This window comes from Simochromis diagramma, unplaced genomic scaffold (genome assembly GCF_900408965.1).
Source record: "Simochromis diagramma unplaced genomic scaffold, fSimDia1.1 OVJJ01000466.1, whole genome shotgun sequence".
Taxonomy (NCBI): domain Eukaryota; kingdom Metazoa; phylum Chordata; class Actinopteri; order Cichliformes; family Cichlidae; genus Simochromis; species Simochromis diagramma.
The window spans coordinates 495,099-514,551 of NW_024387287.1; the positions used below are offsets into that span (position 1 = coordinate 495,099).

Sequence of the window (19,453 nt, forward strand, 5' to 3'; positions counted from 1 at the left end):
TCACCCACGACTGCAGACCTGCTGATGGTTCCAACACCATCATTAAGTTTGCAGATGACACCACGGTGATTGGCCTCATCAGTGACAACGATGAGGCCGCCTACAGGGAGGAGGTGGATCGTCTGGCTGAGTGGTGCGACAGAAACAACCTGCTGCTTAACACCGAGAAGACCAAGGAGCTCATCGTGGACTACAGGAGGAATGCTGACCCACATCCACCCATCCACATTAAGGGGATGGCTGTGGAGCGTGTGAGCAGCTTCAAGTTCCTGGGAGTCCACATCTCCGAGGATCTCACCTGGACGACCAGCTGCTCCAAGCTGGTCAAGAAGGCTCACCAGCGCCTCTTCTTCTTGAGGACTCTGAGGAAGAACCACCTGTCCTCAGACATCCTGGTGAACTTCTATCGCTGCACCATCGAGAGCATCCTGACCAACTGTATAACAGTCTGGTACGGGAACTGCTCTGCCTCGGACCAGAAGGCGTTGCAGAGGGTCGTGAAAACTGCCCAGCGCATCGCCGGAGCACCACTTCCTGCCATAAAAGACATCTACAGGAAGCGGTGTCTGAAAAGGGCTGGGAAAATCATCAAAGACCCCAGTCACCCATCGCATGGACTCTTCACCCTCCTGCCCTCTGGGAGGCGCTACAGGAGCCTCCGGACTAAGACCACCAGGTACCGGAACAGCTTCTTCCCCACAGCTGTCAGACTCCTGAACTCTGCCTCCTGACATCTGACCCACGTTAAACTCATGGACTGAACATACACACACCCACAATGGACAACTGTACCCTCAAACACACAATAATAACATGGACTGAACCACCACTCACAACCACTAGCACTTTATATAGCCTCTGTAGAAACTATCTACACCCTCACTTATCTTAACTGCACTACTGTATAGCTCTGTGTAAATAATCATTCTGTACATTCGATAATCTTTAATCCTACAACTGTTTACAACTTGCATAGTTCCCATTTCTGTATAGCTGTATATCTCAGATTCTGTAAAGTTATTTATTTCATATTCTGTATAGTTTTTCATATTTATATCCTGTTCATATCCTGTACATAGCTTGTACTCACTACAGCCTGTACATACTTATAGTTATAGAATATTCACAACATACTTCATACCGTGTACATTATAACATACCATAATAGACCCATTTCTGTAATATACTCACATATCTATATTATTGCTAATATATATTGTAATATAGCTATATCACTAAAGCACTTCTGGATGGATGCAAACTGCATTTCGTTGCCCTGTACCTGTGCATGTGCAATGACAATAAAGTTGAATTCTATTCTATTCTATTCTATTCTATGATGGGGTGAGGGGATCAAGAAGCAGACATTTTTCATTTGGGAAGGTTTATTGATGCGCAAATGGACCCCAAGGCCTGGAGAAGACTGGAGTACAGTGCGGCAGATAGCGGTTCCGACAAGTCTGCGGCAGCATGTGCTACAGACCATGGTCAGGTCATTTGGGTGTCACCAAAACATATGACCGTATACTGCAGCATTTCTTTTGGCCGGCAATGAAAGCAAATGTAGTGCAGTTTTGTAACACCTGTCACATTTGCCAGCTTGTGGGTAAACCGAACAAGGTGGTGCCCCCCGCCCCTCAACGTCTTATCCCTGCTGTTGGTGAACCATTTGAGCATGTCCTGGTAGACTGTGTTGGCCCCTTACCAAAGACGCGGGCAGGGAATCAGTTCTTGTTAGGCAATTGTGGCTCAAGAGTTGGCAGTTTGTCTTGTAATCGGAAGGTTGCCGGTTCGAACCCTGGCTCTGACAGTCTCGGTCGTTGTGTCCTTGGGCAAGACACTTCACCCGTTGCTTACTGGTGGTGGTCAGAGGGCCCAGTGGCGCCAGTGTCCGGCAGCCTCGCCTCTGTCAGTGCGCCCCAGGGCGGCTGTGGCTACAATGTAGCTTGCCATCACCAGTGTGTGAATGGGTGGATGACTGAATGTGTAAAGCGCTTTGGGGTCCTTAGGGACTAGTAAAGCACTATACAAATACAGGCCATTTATCATTTATTTACCATTTACCCTAACCAAAAAGCTGTGATGAAGGTGTCACTTTTGTATTGTTCGCTATACGTGATGTGAAGCAGGAGTCTTTGGGGTTCAGCCCAGCTACCCTGTTGTTTGGCCATGATGTGCGGGGTCCACTAAAAGTGCTGAAGGAGAGTTTTCTCAGCGGTTGCATGGCTAAAACTAATGTGGTGGAGTTTGTGAAAACATGCAAGGACAGGTGGCAATGGGCTGCTTTGTTAGCAAACGAGGCTCTCTGTGTATCCCAGCCCAATATGAAGAGACGGTTTGATCAGAAGGCAGTGGGAAGACAATTTCAGCCTGTTGTGTTGCTGCGCGCCTAATTCTGCCCTCATGGCTCATTTATCAGGCCCCTATGTACAGTGGGGCAAAAAAGTATTTAGTCAGCCACCGATTGTGCAAGTTCCCCCACTTAAAATGATGACAGAGGTCAGTAATTTGCACCAGAGGTACACTTCAACTGTGAGAGACAGAATGTGAAAAAAAAAATCCATGAATTCACATGGTAGGATTTGTAAAGAATTTAATCGTAAATTAGGGTGGAAAATAAGTATTTGGTCACCTCAAACAAGGAAAATCTCTGGCTCTCACAGACCTGTAACGTCTTCTGTAAGAAGCTTTTCTGTCCCCCACTCGTTACCTGTATGAATGGCACCTGTTTGAACTCATCATCTGTATAAAAGACACCTGTCCACAGCCTCAAACAGTCAGACTCCAAACTCCGCCATGGCCATGACCAAAGAGCTTTGGAAGGACACCAGGAAAAGTATTGTAGACCTGCACCAGACTGGGAAGAGTGAATCTACAATAGGCAAGCAGCTTGGTGTGAAAAAATCAACTGTGGGAGCAATCATCAGAAAATAGAAGACATACAAGACCACTGATAATCTCCCTCGATCTGGGGCTCCACGCAAGATCTCATCCCGTGGGGTCAAAATGATCATGAGAACGGTGAGCAAAGATCCCAGAACCACACGGGGGGACCTGGTGAATGACCTGCAGAGAGCTGGGACCAAAGTAACAAAGGTCACCATCAGTAACACACTACAACGGCAGGGAATCAAATCCCGCAGTGCCAGACGTGTTCCGCTGCTGAAGCCAGTGCATGTCCAGGCCCGTCTGAAGTTTGCCAGAGAGCACATGGATGATACAGCAGAGGATTGGGAGAATGTCATGTGGTCAGATGAAACCAAAGTAGAACTTTTTGGTATAAACTCAACTCGTCGTGTTTGGAGGAAGAAGAATACTGAGTTGCATTCCAAGAACACCATACCTACTGTGAAGCATGGGGTGGAAACATCATGCTATGGGGCTGTTTTTCTGCCAAGGGGACAGGACGACTGATCCGTGTTAAGGACAGAATGAATGGGGCCATGTATCGTGAGATTTTGAGCCAAAACCTCCTTCCATCAGTGAGAACTTTGAAGATGAAACGAGGCTGGGTCTTCCAACATGACAATGATCCAAAAGACACCGCCCGGGCAACAAAGGAGTGGCTCCGTAAGAAGCATTTGAAAGTCCTGGAGTGGCCTAGCCAGTCTCCAGACCTCAACCCCATAGAAAATCTGTGGCGGGAGTTGAAAGTCCGTGTTGTTCGGCGACAGCCCCAAAACATCACTGCTCTCGAGAAGATCTGCATGGAGGAATGGGCCAAAATACCAGCTACTGTGTGTGCAAACCTGGTAAAGACCTATAGTAAACGTTTGACCTCTGTTATTGCCAACAAAGGTTATGTTACAAAGTATTGAGTTGTATTTTTGTTATTGACCAAATACTTATTTTCCACCCTGATTTACGAATAAATTCTTTACAAATCCTACCATGTGAATTCATGGATTTTTTTTTCACATTCTGTCTCTCACAGTTGAAGTGTACCTCTGGTGCAAATTACTGACCTCTGTCATCATTTTAGGTGGGGGAACTTGCACAATCGGTGGCTGACTAAATACTTTTTTGCCCCACTGTAATAGTGAAGAAGGTGTCTGACACCAACTATTTTTCTCAACACCCCAGAACGCAGGAGGAAGACTCGCCTATGCCATGTTAACATGCTGAAACCATACCGCACCACAGAAACCAGCATGACAGAACAGGCAGACACCGCTGGGATGGCTGTCCCTGGTTCAGTCCCTGCTTCCCTGCTAAGTGCAGAAGTCAAGGGCGATGATGATCTGGGTACCCTTTCCGAGGGACAGCAATGTGGGCGGTTGTCAAATTCATTTTTTTTTTAGCCAAGGACGAGACCCACCTGTCTCATCTTCCTCCGTCTCAGTGTAGGGATGTACTTGACTTGTTGCACTCCTATCAGTCTCTCTTTAGTGATGTGCCCTCCCGTAACTAAGTTACAAGATTCTAAAAGTAATTAATTACTTGAAAAGTAACTATTGCGTTACTTTTAAAAAAAATGTTTAACCCTCTGGGGTCCAGGGTATAATTGGCCATTTTTAACTACTTTTGATTTTCTCTCTACATTTCACCTTAAAAACTATTTATTTTGGCTTGTTTGGTATCATTCTTTTCAGCACAACCTCACGTGTCTGAATTTACAGTTATGTTTTCATTTTGACATACTGTATTAACACAATTGATCTAAGAAAAAAAAAAAGGGGGGTTCCTTTGAGGGGTCCTGAAAAAGCGCTATATAAATGCAATCCATTATTATTATTATTATTATTATTATTAATAATAATAATAAAAAACATAAAATCCGAGTAGAAAGTTATTTTTTACTGTAACAACCACAAACATGTTTAATGAATCATATTTCATAACTTTAAATGCAAATATAAATTGTCAATTTTTTTAATCTTATGCACAAGTTTTGCAAACAACAAAGTTTTCAGAGAAGTAGTGTTCAGTTAATGTTTGAAGAGATTTTACAAAAGAGTATGGGTGAGACAATGATGTTCAGATTTTTAAATGTCACAGGGATTTTCTTAAGAAAATATCCAGGCCTTAAAACCATCATGGTCCACATGGGTGGCTGTAGCTCAGGTGGTAGAGCAGGTCATTTACTGATCGATTCCTGGTGGTTCGATTCCTGGCTTCCCCTAGTACTAAGCCCAAATTGCTCTCCGATGCATCCATCGGAGTATGAATGTGTGCGTCTTAGAAAGATGTGCTTGTGCGAATGGGTGTGAATGCGAATGTGAATGCACAAGTTGTGTAAAGCGCTTTGAGTGCTCAGATGAGTAGAAAAGCGCTATATAAGAATCAGTCCATTTACCATTTACCACTCCAGCCCAGCAGGTGGCATTTAAATTAGCATCAGAAGAAGAACCAGCAGCTAAACGCGGGATGTCAACAAACGTCTAGAAACTAACTCCTCACAGCGCTTCGTTACATGTATTACCCTGACAGTGCTCGCTGCACTATATGAGTGACCTTCGTTGAAATATTGAATGCAGTACTGTAGGGTGTGTGATCCTTCAGCCTGGTCTGTGTCCCGCAAAAGCTCCAGAGACCACACAAAAAGGAGTGAAGAGGCTGAAGCTAACGCCACAAAACGGGCAAAACATTTTCCATTTATCTATGTAATATCTATGTAGCAGCAGGTGTATCACTCCCGTTTTTTACCTGGAGACAGCATTCACCTCATTGTTCTGACACACAGCACAAAACTATCCACAACACTACACACTAACTACACAAGACAACACATTAACTACACACTCAAAACATGCTAAACGTAGCAAATCTCTCACATCTCTAAACTCGCTCTCTCTCTTTTTCTGCTCTCTCTCTCTCTCTCTCTCTCTCTCTCGCGGTCACTCCTAAATCTTCCCCCTCTTCCTAAACAACCAAATGTCATGTTACCATATCATTTTTGATTGGTCAACATGGGGCATTTTTCCACCAACACGAAAGGGCTGTTTTTTGGTTTGTTTTTTTAATTTTTTGGTCATAAGCAGAGAGTGCTTGCTAGCGCTGTCCTTAGACAGTAAACGTGACGAAACTATTGTTTATCATGACTCTGGTTTTACGTAGCCTATCAACACAACTTAAAAACTGGTATATATATCACCTTGTTGCTTTGTCATCTTGAAATGGTCGTGTGATTGGCTTACCACGACTACTTTATTATTCCTCAGTCAAACAGCAGCACCCATGCGATTGTTTTGCCCCCTTAGCTCCAGGTGTTGTGTCAAAAAGTGATCATCGGCCAGAAAGTGATTACCGCCCGCGGGAGTGCGCGCAGCTACTTAAAGTTTTAGCGCCCAGATTACTTACATAGACAGCTACTTCCGTGCAACTGATATAAGATTCGGTAAGCTGAAGACAGCTTCGACGTCTGCTTGTTAAAAAATAGTAACGCGACCGCACCGCATTTTCTTGTTAGTAACGGTAACGGCATTGTAACGATAGAAATAGTAATAGTTAGATTACTCGTTACTGAAAAAAGGAACGGCGTTACAAGTAACGGCGTTATTTCCATCACTGCCTCTGAGGTTATATAAGCTGGGGATGAACTGTGAGTGAGGTGGTTTTTTTCCCCTCTGTGGCTCTACACGTTTTTCCGCTAGGTTTTGGACAGACAGCCTCCTTGCGAGTAGTGAGTAGGCGGGCTTGTGGGCCCCAGAAGTGTCTCCCCTTGGTGAGGAGTTAAGGAAGAAGTGTGGGAAGTGTCTCCCTTATTTGTTAAAGCCGGCGTTGCCGGCTGTTTAAGTTAAGGTTATTTGTAATAAAGCCATATTGTTTGTAATAAAACTATATCATTATAGAACACCTCTGTCTGTTTTCCTTTTCATTCTATTTCTGGACCCATTTGTTACTGTTCCCCACACTCACACCCCTAGACCCCTTCATGGGGACGTAACAGGCATTGTAACGATAAAAACAGTAATTAGTTAGATTACTCGTTACTGAAAAAAGTAATGCCGTTACTTGTAACGCCATTATTACCATCACTGCCTAAAACCAGAAACGATGTAAGCACTGAATGAAAAGAAGCTGCTAGAATCTGAAGATGAAAGTCTTTAACACACCAACCACAGCCTGGTTCTTCACTATAAGACTGCACTTCAAAAAGCAGTATAATGCAACAGGGAAGCCATTTACTAGAAGAAAACTAAGAGTATTCAAAAGTTCAAGAGGAACTTACCATCAATCCCCAAAACATCTTGCTTTTGGTTCTCAGAGCACGGCTCAAATTTGCGGATGATGTCCAGGCAGTGGTCTTTACTCACCTTGGCCATCTATAAAATGTAAAAAATTCATGTCACAAATACCTCTTTGATCTAATTGGTGATCTGGCTGCACGTTTTTATTTTCATCTTGGCTTCAGGAATCAGCTGTTTGGCAGCTGTCCTTATTGGTCAATCAGATTTCGACCTGACATTTTTACAATGTCTTGACACTGTTAGCGTGTTAAAGGTGTCTTTAAACAAAAGTCCAAAAATAAGACAAAGTTGAACTGAAAAATTGGAAATTGGAAACAACAACAAGTAAAAAAAAATCTTGCATTAAACAGGACATCAAGCATTTTTGTGTGTATACATGTTCATAGGCGGACTAATAATTCTGTTTTCCTCTGTATGTTGTCCTGTAATCACAGCTCAGAAACACTAGCTGTGGTATTGCTGTGTTCAACTTTTTTATGTCATTTCAAATAAAAATAAAAATGTCAACAGAAAAAGAGTTGGAACAAATGCAGAATGCACTTACTTTAATTTCAATTCATTCCACTCCAATCAAATGTTATCTATATAGCCCCAAATCAGGTCACAGCTGGCTCAAGTTGATGTGTAATAAAATAAAAAAAATTAAAAAAAGAACTCTCTCAGACTATCAGACAGCTGCACTGAAAGATAACTGACTCCATGTTGTTAGATCAGGGGTCTCAAACTCCAGTCCTCGAGGGCCGCTGTCCTGAAACCTTTCCATGTGTCCCTGTTGCGCACACCTGAATACAATTAGTAGCTCATTAGCAAGAGTATAGAACTGGAACTATAGAACTTGGTTCAACCCCTAACATTCATTCCCTCATGAGCTGCTGTAACATGAATCAAATGGCTGAATTGCCTCCTCAGCATGCAGTCAAGTTCTAGAGTCTTGCTAATGACATACTAATTGTAGGTGTGTTGCAACAGGGACACATGGAAAAGTTTCAGGACAGCGGCTCTCGAGGACTGGAGTACAAGACCCCTGTTGTACATGGTGTAACAGTGGTAAGCAATGTTGCCTCACAGCAAGGAAGTCTTGAATTCGACTCCACCATCTGGCCGGGACCTTTACGTTTGGAGTCTGCATCGATGGAAATTCTATGCACAACAACCCATAACGTCAAAGCTAAGAAAAACAGCTCCATCAGGTTTGAGGTGTGGGCCTTTTCCAAATCGTGTTCGATCAACTGAAATTACTACAGCTGGACTCCAATCACGTTCTAGAAACATCCGACTGATGATCAGTGGAAACAGGATGAACCTGAGCTCAGTCTTGACTGTTATGGCAAAGGCTGTGAATACTTATGTACACACTTTACTGTTGCTTTTTATTTTAATACATCTTCAATAATTTCAAGCAAACTTTTCTCACTTTGTCATTAATGTGTATTGTGTGTAGACGTTTGAGGTGATCATTTGTAGCTAGACTCACAGAGATGTGCCCACCTGCTGTAGTGCAGGATATGGGATTTAAAGCACAATCAGCAACATCTTAGTTTGGCTCTGATCAGCAGTAAACTGACTGGTGCAACTCTATTTTCTAAGTCTGCAGATGAGTAGCATTGTGGGTTTTCACAGTAAAGAACACCACGAGAAATAATTTAAAACAAAAACAAAACAAATTAAAAAAAGAGCCGCTTCAATAAGCAAAGTAACTTTGAGTCCCATTAGAACCAGTTTGTACCTTTTGCTCAATCTCCAGGAAGCGGGCCAGGTCATCAGTGTTGAGATGGTCCTTGTGGTTGCTGTAGCTGAGCATGAGGAGGTACAGATCCCTGCGGGTCGACATCATCTTGTAGAAGGAACAAAACTCCTCAAAGCCCAGAGTTCCCTGGGTGTCATCTGTGTCTGCCTCCTACGCATCAGGTACGAGACAAATTTCCAGTGTTAGAAAACTGTCTTAATACTGTAATACTGCAATACCTAATACTCTTTATAGTGCTTCAAGCAGGACTACAGGGTTTCCTTGTTTGCCTACTAGATAATAATAAAAGATCAGAATTGATTATTGTGATATTTACAGCTGATTTTGTCTTTTGTCTGCAGAGCAGCTTCATGCACACTGGGCTCACAACATTAGAGACTTATACACATGCTTCTATGGCAGGGGTGGGCAACTCCAGGCCTCGAGGACCAGTGTCCTGCAGGTTTTAGATGTGTCCTTGAGCCAACACAGCTGATTTAAATGGCTAAATGACCTCTTCAACATGTCTTGAAGTTCTCCAGAGGCCTGGTAATGAACTAATCCTTTGATTCAGGTGTGTAGACCAAGGGTGAGATCTAAAACCTGCAGGACACCGGGCCTCGAGGCCTGGGTTGTTGCTGCCACATTTTTCAAATCAGTTTGTACCAAATATCTTAAGTGATGTAAATTCAAGACTTTTATCCAAATAGTATGTTCAGACTCCGTTAGAGTCCCATCAAAGTTGTGCTGGCAGTGGGAGCTGAACATCTTATGGACTGGGGCCTCTGCCAAGCCAGCTCTGCATCTTTAATCTCCAAATGATCCAACTCACCACCGATGATACAATTATTAAAACCTGTAATAATGATAATAATATTACTATCATTATTATTATTATTATTATTTTAAAAATAACACCTTCCCTGACCCAAAGGCACTATAGATCAGCGGTCCCCAACCCCCGGGCCTCGGACCGGTACCGGTTCGTGAGTCGTTTGGTACCAGGCCGCGAGAGTTGAGGCTCAGGTGTGAAATGTATAGTTTTCAGGGTTTTATCGGTTTTCAGCGTTATTTTGTTGTCGTTTACTCTGTTTTCCTGGGTCTTTTCATGTGTGTTATGAATAAATTTTCTTTTTTTCGGTACCGGTACTAGTTTTATTTTGTTGTATTTATCTGCGACACCTTAAAGGCCGGCCCATGAAAATATTGTCGGGCTTAAACCGGTCCGTGGCGAAAAAAAGGTTGGGGACCGCTGCTATAGATGATATAAAACAAAACTGAATTATGTTGAAATTGAATTTTTTTAGGATACAGTGGTGTGAAAAAGTCTTTGCACGCTTCCTGATTTCCTATTTTTTTTTATATGTTTGTCACACTTCAATGTTTCAGATCATGACACACATTTAAATATTAAAAAGAAATATTACAACTGTGGTTTGCTGGAGTCCCACAGCTTTATAACCTCAATTAGTTTCTCACTTGTTCCTGAATATTCCACTTTATCAGGCAGGCCCTATTTGGGTAACTGAGAGCAAGTGTGACAGTAACCAGGCCTGGGTGTGGCTTTCCAAAGATGTGACACAACACAGTTCATTTATGTTATAACTAAGGGCAATCACTTTTCCCACACAGGGCCACGTAGGGTTTTATTCTAATTCACCTTTCCTTCCTTCAGTCTGTTGTACTGCTGTAACAAGTTAATTTATGGGATTATATAAAATCTGTCTAATAAATGAATTTAGGTGTGATGCAGTAAATTAAATAATATTTGTGTTGTTCTTTGTAAACAGTGAAAACAGCACGTAATCTTCCTTTTCCAGATAGGCTTAGCAGTATAACAGAGTTAGGGAAATGCAGCTTAAAGGCATCATCATCATTCTAGCCTTACTGACTCCCATTTCTTATTTATGAACCAATATACTCGACAGCTAATATCCACTAATTCACCAATCAGTCCAGCCGCTTCTTGTTCCTACAAAGCTTGCACCCCACATGCACATGTGCAAGACTCCACTGTGATTAATCATTGAGCAAATCCCCTGCTGAAGAGCCGTGCTTCTTTACATTTTATTTAGTACAATAACACCTCCAGCTGTTACATCCAACCTGTGTCAATAACGATGTAGCTCTGCTTTGTCACTACAAATGTATACAGGTCTCCATTTCCTGGAACAAATACACAACAAGGCTAGATCAGATGGTACCATGCGAGGGACGCCTGTTGCAGCAGCTTTTTGTATGGTTGTCAATGAATCTTGTATTTTTCAGGCTTGCTGACTGTGGCTCAGCTACATAAACCATGTGTGTTCAATTTTATTTATATAACGTCAAATCACAACTACTCACTGCCCGTTATATTGTAAGGTAAAGACCCTACAGCAATACAGAGAAAACCCTCTGGCAATCACTTGGTGACAGCAGGAATGAGAAGATTCCCCCTTTAAACAGCGAGAAACCTCCAGCAGAACCAGGCTCGGGGAGGAGCAGCTACAGTGGGGCAAAAAAGTATTTAGTCAGCCACCGATTGTGCAAGTTCCCCCACCTAAAATGATGACAGAGGTCAGTAATTTGCACCAGAGGTACACTTCAACTGTGAGAGACAGAATGTGAAAAAAAAAAATCCATGAATCCACATGTTAGGATTTGTAAAGAATTTATTCACAGGGTGGAAAATAAGTATTTGGTCAATAACAAAAATACAACTCAATACTTTGAGCCAAAACCTCCTTCCATCAGTGAGAACTTTGAAGATGAAACGAGGCTGGGTCTTCCAACATGACAATGATCCAAAACACACCGCCCGGGCAACAAAGGAGTGGCTCCGTAAGAAGCATTTGAAAGTCCTGGAGTGGCCTAGCCAGTCTCCAGACCTCAACCCCATAGAAAATCTGTGGCGGGAGTTGAAGGTCCATGTTGCTCGGCGACAGCCCCAAAACATCACTGCTCTCGAGAAGATCTGCATGGAGGAATGGGCCAAAATACCAGCTACTGTGTGTGCAAACCTGGTAAAGACCTATAGTAAACGTTTGACCTCTGTTATTGCCAACAAAGGTTATGTTACAAAGTATTGAGTTGTATTTTTGTTATTGACCAAATACTTATTTTCCACCCTGTGAATAAATTCTTTACAAATCCTAACATGTGGATTCATGGATTTTTTTTCACATTCTGTCTCTCACAGTTGAAGTGTACCTCTGGTGCAAATTACTGACCTCTGTCATCATTTTAAGTGGGGGAACTTGCACAATCGGTGGCTGACTAAATACTTTTTTGCCCCACTGTATCTGCCACAACTGGTTGGGGTGAAAAGAAGAGGACAGGACAAAGGACACATCAGGGCTTTATGAGAATGATGTTTTTGGATTTTTCCGATGTCATTAATCCTTTGGGGTCCAGGATGAAATTGGCAGTTTTTCACTAATTTAACTTCACATTTATTTTTCGGTTTTAAAAACAGTTTACCTTCTTTGGCATCATTTTTTTCAGCACAACCTGTACAGTTAGTTTTCATGTTATCGATCCATGAAACCGGATAAAACAAACCAATTAGTTAAACTGTGGGAATGTTTTTAAAGACATAAAGGCCTGGATGACCTCTAATTTTCTGCTTTGAAATTCAGATAAAACCCAGCCCGAAAAATCATAGGTAATGCTATCCAGAAAAAACAAAAACAACTTACTCTGGATGGCATTACATTGGCCTCCAGTAACACTGTGAGGAACCTTGGAGTCATTTTGACCAGGACATGTCCTTCAATGCACATATTAAACAAATATGTAAGACTGCTTTCTTCCATTTGTGCAACATCTCTAAAATTAGAAATATCCTGTCTCAGAGTGACGCTGAAAAAGTAGTTCATGCATTTATTACCAGCACAGAGAATGTGCTGGTATTGTCTTACCAGGTCCGTGAGAGCTCCGACTCCCACCTCCAGCAAAACATCAACAGCATTCTGAAATGGCTGGGGACATTAAGTCCAAATGGACCACGTTCTGCACCTCTATTGTTGAGGCTGCTACAAGGAGCCCAAAAAGGTGAAGGGAGCCATCAAACTGAAGGAGGAGTCCTACTGGGCTTGGTTACCTAGTGGGACTTTGGACACAGCAGATCAGCAGACCAAGCCGAATGCTTGAAGAGAAGAACGTTTTAGGAGTGACAATGGTGAGAGAGCAAGTGAGAGAGCAAGTGAGAGAGCGAATGATATCGATAACGAGTTTTGAGATGTGAGGCCGGCAGGTTTCAGCCCTGCGATGTGTTCCTCTGTCTTGTGGTGGACAAACTATTTTTGGAGTGGCACAAATAAATTGCGTCGCATCTTAATTGTTCTGTAATTTTAGCGGTAGGAATATTTTTAAATGGTTGTCCAAAAAAAAACAAAAAAACCCCCAAAAAAACCGACTTGAGGTATTGGCTTACTTTATGCAGAAGTTCTTTAATTTACAAATTACAGTTGCATTTCAAGTTATGAAGATGATTCAATAAACATCTTTGTGGTTTTTACAGTAAAAGAAAAATCTAACCATTTCCTACTCAGATTTTTTGTTTTTTATGTGGTTTAGATCAGTTCTCTACAGTATGTATATGTAACTATAAATGTGAGGATGTGGTGAAAAGAATGATATCAAATAAGGCAAGCTAAATAGTTTTTAAAGGTAAAATCAAAAGTAGTGAAAAATTGCCCCACTGGGTAAATAAACGCTGTCTTTAAGGACAAGAGCTTATTAATTTGTAACCCGGGCATCCATGGTGTTCGTATGGAAAAAGTTAAATGGATGCACACCCACCTGCCCTGTTCCACAGTGGTTCACTGCAACTTTTTCCCTCTAACAAGTTTTACTGAAAATTCACTTGCTAGTTTCCCAAGTAGAGAAAAGTAATGTTGTCTGATACAATACTACTAATACATCCATGGAAATGTTTAGTTATTTATGGTTAGATTTGATGATGAAGTCTGTGGTGCACTGGTCTACCCTCATTTACATGACTGCACTGCTTTATCTGTTCTCCCTGTGTGCCTTTTACTGTTCATTCTTAGTGTGGTAAAGTATATTCAGTAACGTGTGGAATGTGATCATATGTAGTATCGCTACACACTGAGAAAGAGGTAAGGACACTATTATTTATCTTCATTGTAAGTAGATTAAACCAAAGAATGAGTTTAGAGATCATTAACACACAAATCCTCATCAGTGTCAGAACACACCTGCAATACGCCAGAGGCCATCTGTGTCCCAGCAGCACCATATGGCTGACTGTCAATAGATCGCTTGACTTAGTGACAGGAATCCGGCTAAAAGGGCCAAATCAACCTTCAGCACACTAATCCTTTAGCCAACATCTATATTAGTCACAGTCTGTTCCCTGCTCACTCACACACTGCTGTCTCATGTGACCTAGTAACACCTTTCTTGACCTGGATTGACAGTGGATCATATTTTACACATTTTACAAGCTGCATTAGCCTTTGCACTAGCAAGCTTAGTAAGTCATGGATCACATCCACTTGTAGATGCTGTTGCATTGCTGTAAGTAAATTAACCAACAGCCTCTGGAGTGAGTTTTCTTTACAGGAATACTACAACCGCTCACTTTATACATGGGAATTAATTTGTACCAAATAATATCAAATGTCGACATTTTAATTTAAAAGCATAATCTCCCCCCTAGCTCTCAGCCTCATATCCAATGCATTGAATAATTTACCTAATCCTATAAAGCTGGCCAGTGCAGGGAGATCGAGGTTGGATATGGATACAGGTGGAATATTTTTGCATCAGAAGACGCGAAAGCAGGCATGAGTGCAGCAGAAGATGATGGTGGTGCTTGTTAGTTGCACCTTGACCCTGCCCTCGGGGTGGCTGTAGCTCAGGAGGTAGAGCAGGTCAACTGCTAATCGCAAGGTTGGTGGTTTGACCCCTGGCCTCTCTGCATGCCAAATATCCAAATATATGCAGGTTGTTCCCCGATGCATTAGACTTGTGAATGCCAGAAAGCATAGGTGGGGAATAAACAGTCCATTTAGAATTTTTTACTTGAATTTTCCCCACAGGCAGAACTATGATTCTCTGTATTTTAAATTGTGACAAAACACGGGCCAAAGCTCAGACGGGTTTTACAGACCGCCAGATCTGGTGTAGTAGTAGCTCCACTACACCAGTGCTGGGCTTGATAAGTTCAGGGTAATTGTAAACAGGTGACCATTTAAAACAATGAAATGCAGAGTTTCCAAACTTTCTTAGCAGTGTTAACAACATCTTTGACCAAAAAACACTACCTGTCTGATGACTGTGCAAATGCAAAGAAAGCACACATTGCAGTATCAGATGGTTTATAACAGTCATAGTCACCGCAATTAGTGTCCATAGATGTCAATATGATGTCACTCCCTGCCATACATACCTGCTCATTATTACTTAATACTCAGCAGTAATGGAGCACAGATATCTTGGGCCACATAGGAAGCCATATTATTTGTCAGTTACTTGCATTAAAATGCTCCAACAGGAACCAGCAGCACAAAGAGATTTGGAGAAGTGCCTCAAAAGAGTTATATATGATCCACAGGCGTAAACCAAGATGTAGAACCCCAAACTAAGATGCAGTGGAAGCTCAGATGTCCCAGTTTTACACTGGAAATTGAATGCATCTTACATTTGTGGATCGGTGAGAAGATGGCAGCATTAAATTTGTCTCAAAACAGATGGTGGACACTGTGCGTATCAGGCGATTCGTCCACACATATTTAAGGTTTTGTAAGTGACCAAGAGAGATGCTGCATGTAGTTTTACACATTTGTACAGTTTTCAGAAGGTAAAATGATCAGATTTATGAGCTGAACTTAATAAATCGTACGTACACGATCAGTATTTATTGTTTGGCAGTACACATTTTTAAAATTGTTTTTGCAATTTTGCGTAAAGATTTGTGTAAAGATTTCTTTCCATGAGTCCAGTTCAGTGACTGATGGAGGTGAGGCCCAGCCACAGGGTTAGCACATGACGACTGTAGCTCTGACTGTGAGAAAGATTGATTTCAGCAGCTGCTGACAGAAGACACGTTTTCCATTCACAGTGCTACAATAAATCAAAGTGCTATTGGTCTTTAAACACCTCACTAAACCATGTGCCCACACATGCCTTTGTGTCCCATACGGTCCTCCTGAGTCTAGAGGTCACTCAGGTTAATTTGCTCTGTACCTTGAACATCTGTTTGACCTTCTGTCGGGGCAGGTTGACATTGAGTTTGTGCAGGAGCTGGAGAACTTCGCTGATGCTTAAGCTGCCATCACCATTCTTATCAGCCTCTGTGAAGGTCTGCTTTAGCCATGTGGTGACACTCTGGTTAAGGAAAGTCACCACAACAGTTCAGCACATTTATCGTTTATAACCAGAGCAGTGTAACGTCAGTGCAATGGGTCAGTTCAGCCTGTCAATGCTTTAAATTGCCCTCTATTAATGTTTTGAAATTCTACAGTATGTAACATATGCAGTTACACGATACAGGTGAAGAGGCTGAAAGTAAACAGTACAATGAAAAGGATATTGGTCACGGGTGCGCTGCCTCTTAGCAAGGCTGTCCTCATCACTGATCCCAGCCACCAGGTACTTGAGGCCTGTGATCCAAGTGCGTGCCTCCTCACCAGTCGTGGACACCAGGTCCAGGGACTCCATGTGTTCTCCATAGTAGAGGCTGAAGCAACAGTTTGGGTCAAAGCTGCCCTCTGCATAGCGCTGGAAGACCTCAGACTGCTTACCCTCACACACCTCCCGGATGGAGTCGATGGAAACTGTTGGAGGACACAACAAGTCGGTGAGTTAGCGGTAGAAGGTAACTTTAACACAGTATGGGAGTAAACCGACCATGAGGTATAATAATAATATTCATAATAATAATAATTTGATGTACTCTGGCTGTTGAGTCATTTGTTCTTGTGTATCGTTTTTCTAACTTTATTTTGAGCCTTGCTCTTGCTGGGTTGTGTATGCTGCCATCTGGTTGTTAGTGTTCTTTGCACACCTCACAGGGGGAGTTACTATAATAAATTCAAGTTCTTCTTATTGCTATAATTTTATAAATTATGCACAAGCGTAAACTGTGTCCAGAGTGTTGAGCATTAGGAGAACGTCTGGAATCACTGTCTGTTGCTGATGATGGCGATGATAACGTCAGTTGTCCGGTCCTTGGAGGAGGAGGAGGACAAGTCACAACTTTTCCATTTATACGCTTGTACAGCAGGCTGTATTTCACCTACAGTTCAGCATTTTAACAGCTCAGGATTGGTTTAAACTCCGAAACAAATAAAGTTCAGTTAAGTGCCTGTGCTCTCTGGTAGAACAGGCACTTAATTACTGATAACATAACAAGTTTTAAACAAATGATGCTTAGTTCTGACCACATCACAGACAGGATCTCTGTCCTCAGGTCGTCACACTGCTGCTTCGTAAAACAACAACAATCTGTAGTAGATGCTCTGATGCAGAAATAGGAGCATCAGAGCATCACATGACTTCAGTTTCCTGATGGAAGGAACCACTTATTTTCTCTTCTCCTGTAATTTTGTCTTCTGCATTTCTTTGTTTTCTTAATTCTGGTTTGTTCTGAGGTTAACTGCTAACTTAATTGTAAGCATATTCTCATGTTTTTGCCACTCAGACACTGAATTTGTGTGGCTTGTTCACTTTTTTCAAGAGAAACGTCTTTGCTGCGAACATCCATTGGGGCTAATGACATCTTCTTTGTCCACTATTGTGCAACTTTAGTGACACAGTATAAAGTAAGTATAGGAAATGTAAGCAGAAATGTAGCCTTAGTAGTGTTTACCTTGGAAATGTGAAGTACAACATGAGTGCTTAAATGTTTAGTTTATAAATAACAGCAAGTTAGCCTCGTACGTTGTTAGGAGCGTGCACAGTATCGTCACATAAATAAAACTCTTTTCTACGTGGGGTGGGGCTTTTTTTTACCACTTACTTCAACCCATCTCTTCTGCCATGCAGCCACATCAGTAACTTCTATGAAGCATTTGCACTTCCTGTAATATGGAGTGCAGCAATCCTCAGCTGAGTGTTGAGCGGCTGCACTTGTATTTGTTTATGCCACTAGTGTTGAAACAAGTCTGGTGTTTTTACTCTCAGCAGGAACAGCTTCCTGGCATATTTTAAACAGTATTGTGCTTTGGTGGAGGCCTGATCTCTTGTAGCTCTGGTCATCACAGGCTGACAGGTGGCTCTTCCTCTGAGCCATGTTTGGGCTAAAGACACGCTGACACCATGTAATCGACTTATTTGTCAGTAAAAAATGAATACAAGGACGGTATGATACAGCATGACACATCCCCATAATCAGTTACAGAAGATGCTTAAAGTTAGTGGTACTTTACATGTTACTGCTACTCCTGTTAGCCTAAGAGTCTGCTGATTGGCTTCAGCATGTGACACTGAACCAGTGGGTGTGTCTGTGGGCAAGTCACTGCTGTAGACCACAGCAAGGCTCGCAAAATTTCAAAATCTGTGGTAGCCCTTCGGCCAGGCATTCTTCAGTTTTTGGTAGCCCAAAATAAATTTAAGTAGCCCGAATAAAAAAAGAAAGCAATTTTTTTATGTTCCATTACAATATTATACATTAAAGTATAATATTGAAATGGAAACAAAAATTAATCAAAAAAATTGTTAAAATAAAAATCACAACAACTGTATAAAAATTACAATCATCAACTCAAATACTTGGTTCAAATTGAACAGAAATTTCTATGAACTTGTAAGAACTGTGTAGGACATGAATCAGTCTGTGTCAGATCCTGAACCTGAAATTTCCACTGAAGTCACGGGTAAGAGACAAGTGGAACCAAGATCTAGGCTATTTGCTTTTTGAAGTTTGCAAAGACTGCTAAATTTTGCCAATGGTAGTTCACTCTTTGCAATATAGCACGCTGTTCTAAACAGCTTTTTCAGGAGTTCTTGTTGTGCTTGGTTTATTTTTAGTATGTTTTTTGCAATTGCTGTTTGTTCCTGGAAAGATACTGCAGACTGGGCAATAATGCATTTCTTGCATTTCTCATGGGTTCTGATGGGGTCTTTCTTAAAATTACTAGTCCCAGTAACAAAGGCGCTTGTCGACTCAGAAATCAAATGAAACTCACAACACACCTGGCAGAACATCATGTTATTTAGCTTGTCATATTCCAGCCACAGAAATTCTTTTGTCCATGAAACCAAAAAAGCTGCGCTTTCTTTTTGCCTCATAGTCTGATTTGTCATAACTTTTCCGTTTTGTGGTAAGCTTTTCTTTGGCTGCCCCTTCTTCACCCTGACCTGTCTTATTTGGCTCAGCAGAACTAAAATACCAGCGTAAATCCTGCTGCTTTTACACACGTACTTACATAACAGTCAGCGATTCTTTGCGCACTCAACCTCTCACATGTTTAAGCTTGCTGCGAGAGATTTCACTTGTCGCGTTTGAATAGTAAGCTAATGAGTGATAAGACGAAGTCAGAGGAATTGGTGCGCAATTAATCGTCACTCACCAATCAGTGCTGCT

The 19,453-nt window shown here is 41.9% G+C and overlaps 1 protein-coding gene across 8 annotated transcripts in view; it reads right to left on the reverse strand.

Annotated features, from left to right (window-relative positions):
• The window catches only part of LOC120716232 (1-phosphatidylinositol 4,5-bisphosphate phosphodiesterase eta-2-like), a 145,784-nt gene that overhangs the window by 42,397 nt on the left and 83,934 nt on the right, over positions 1–19,453 (reverse strand). For all 8 annotated transcript variants that reach the window (XM_040003679.1, XM_040003681.1, XM_040003680.1 and 5 more), the window contains exons 3-6: positions 16,460–16,703; positions 16,114–16,243; positions 8,917–9,087; positions 7,172–7,265 (exon numbers count right to left, since the gene is read on the reverse strand). In XM_040003679.1, coding sequence (XP_039859613.1) covers positions 7,172–7,265; positions 8,917–9,087; positions 16,114–16,243; positions 16,460–16,703 — 639 coding nt within the window. The remainder of the gene's footprint in view (positions 1–7,171; positions 7,266–8,916; positions 9,088–16,113; positions 16,244–16,459; positions 16,704–19,453) is intronic.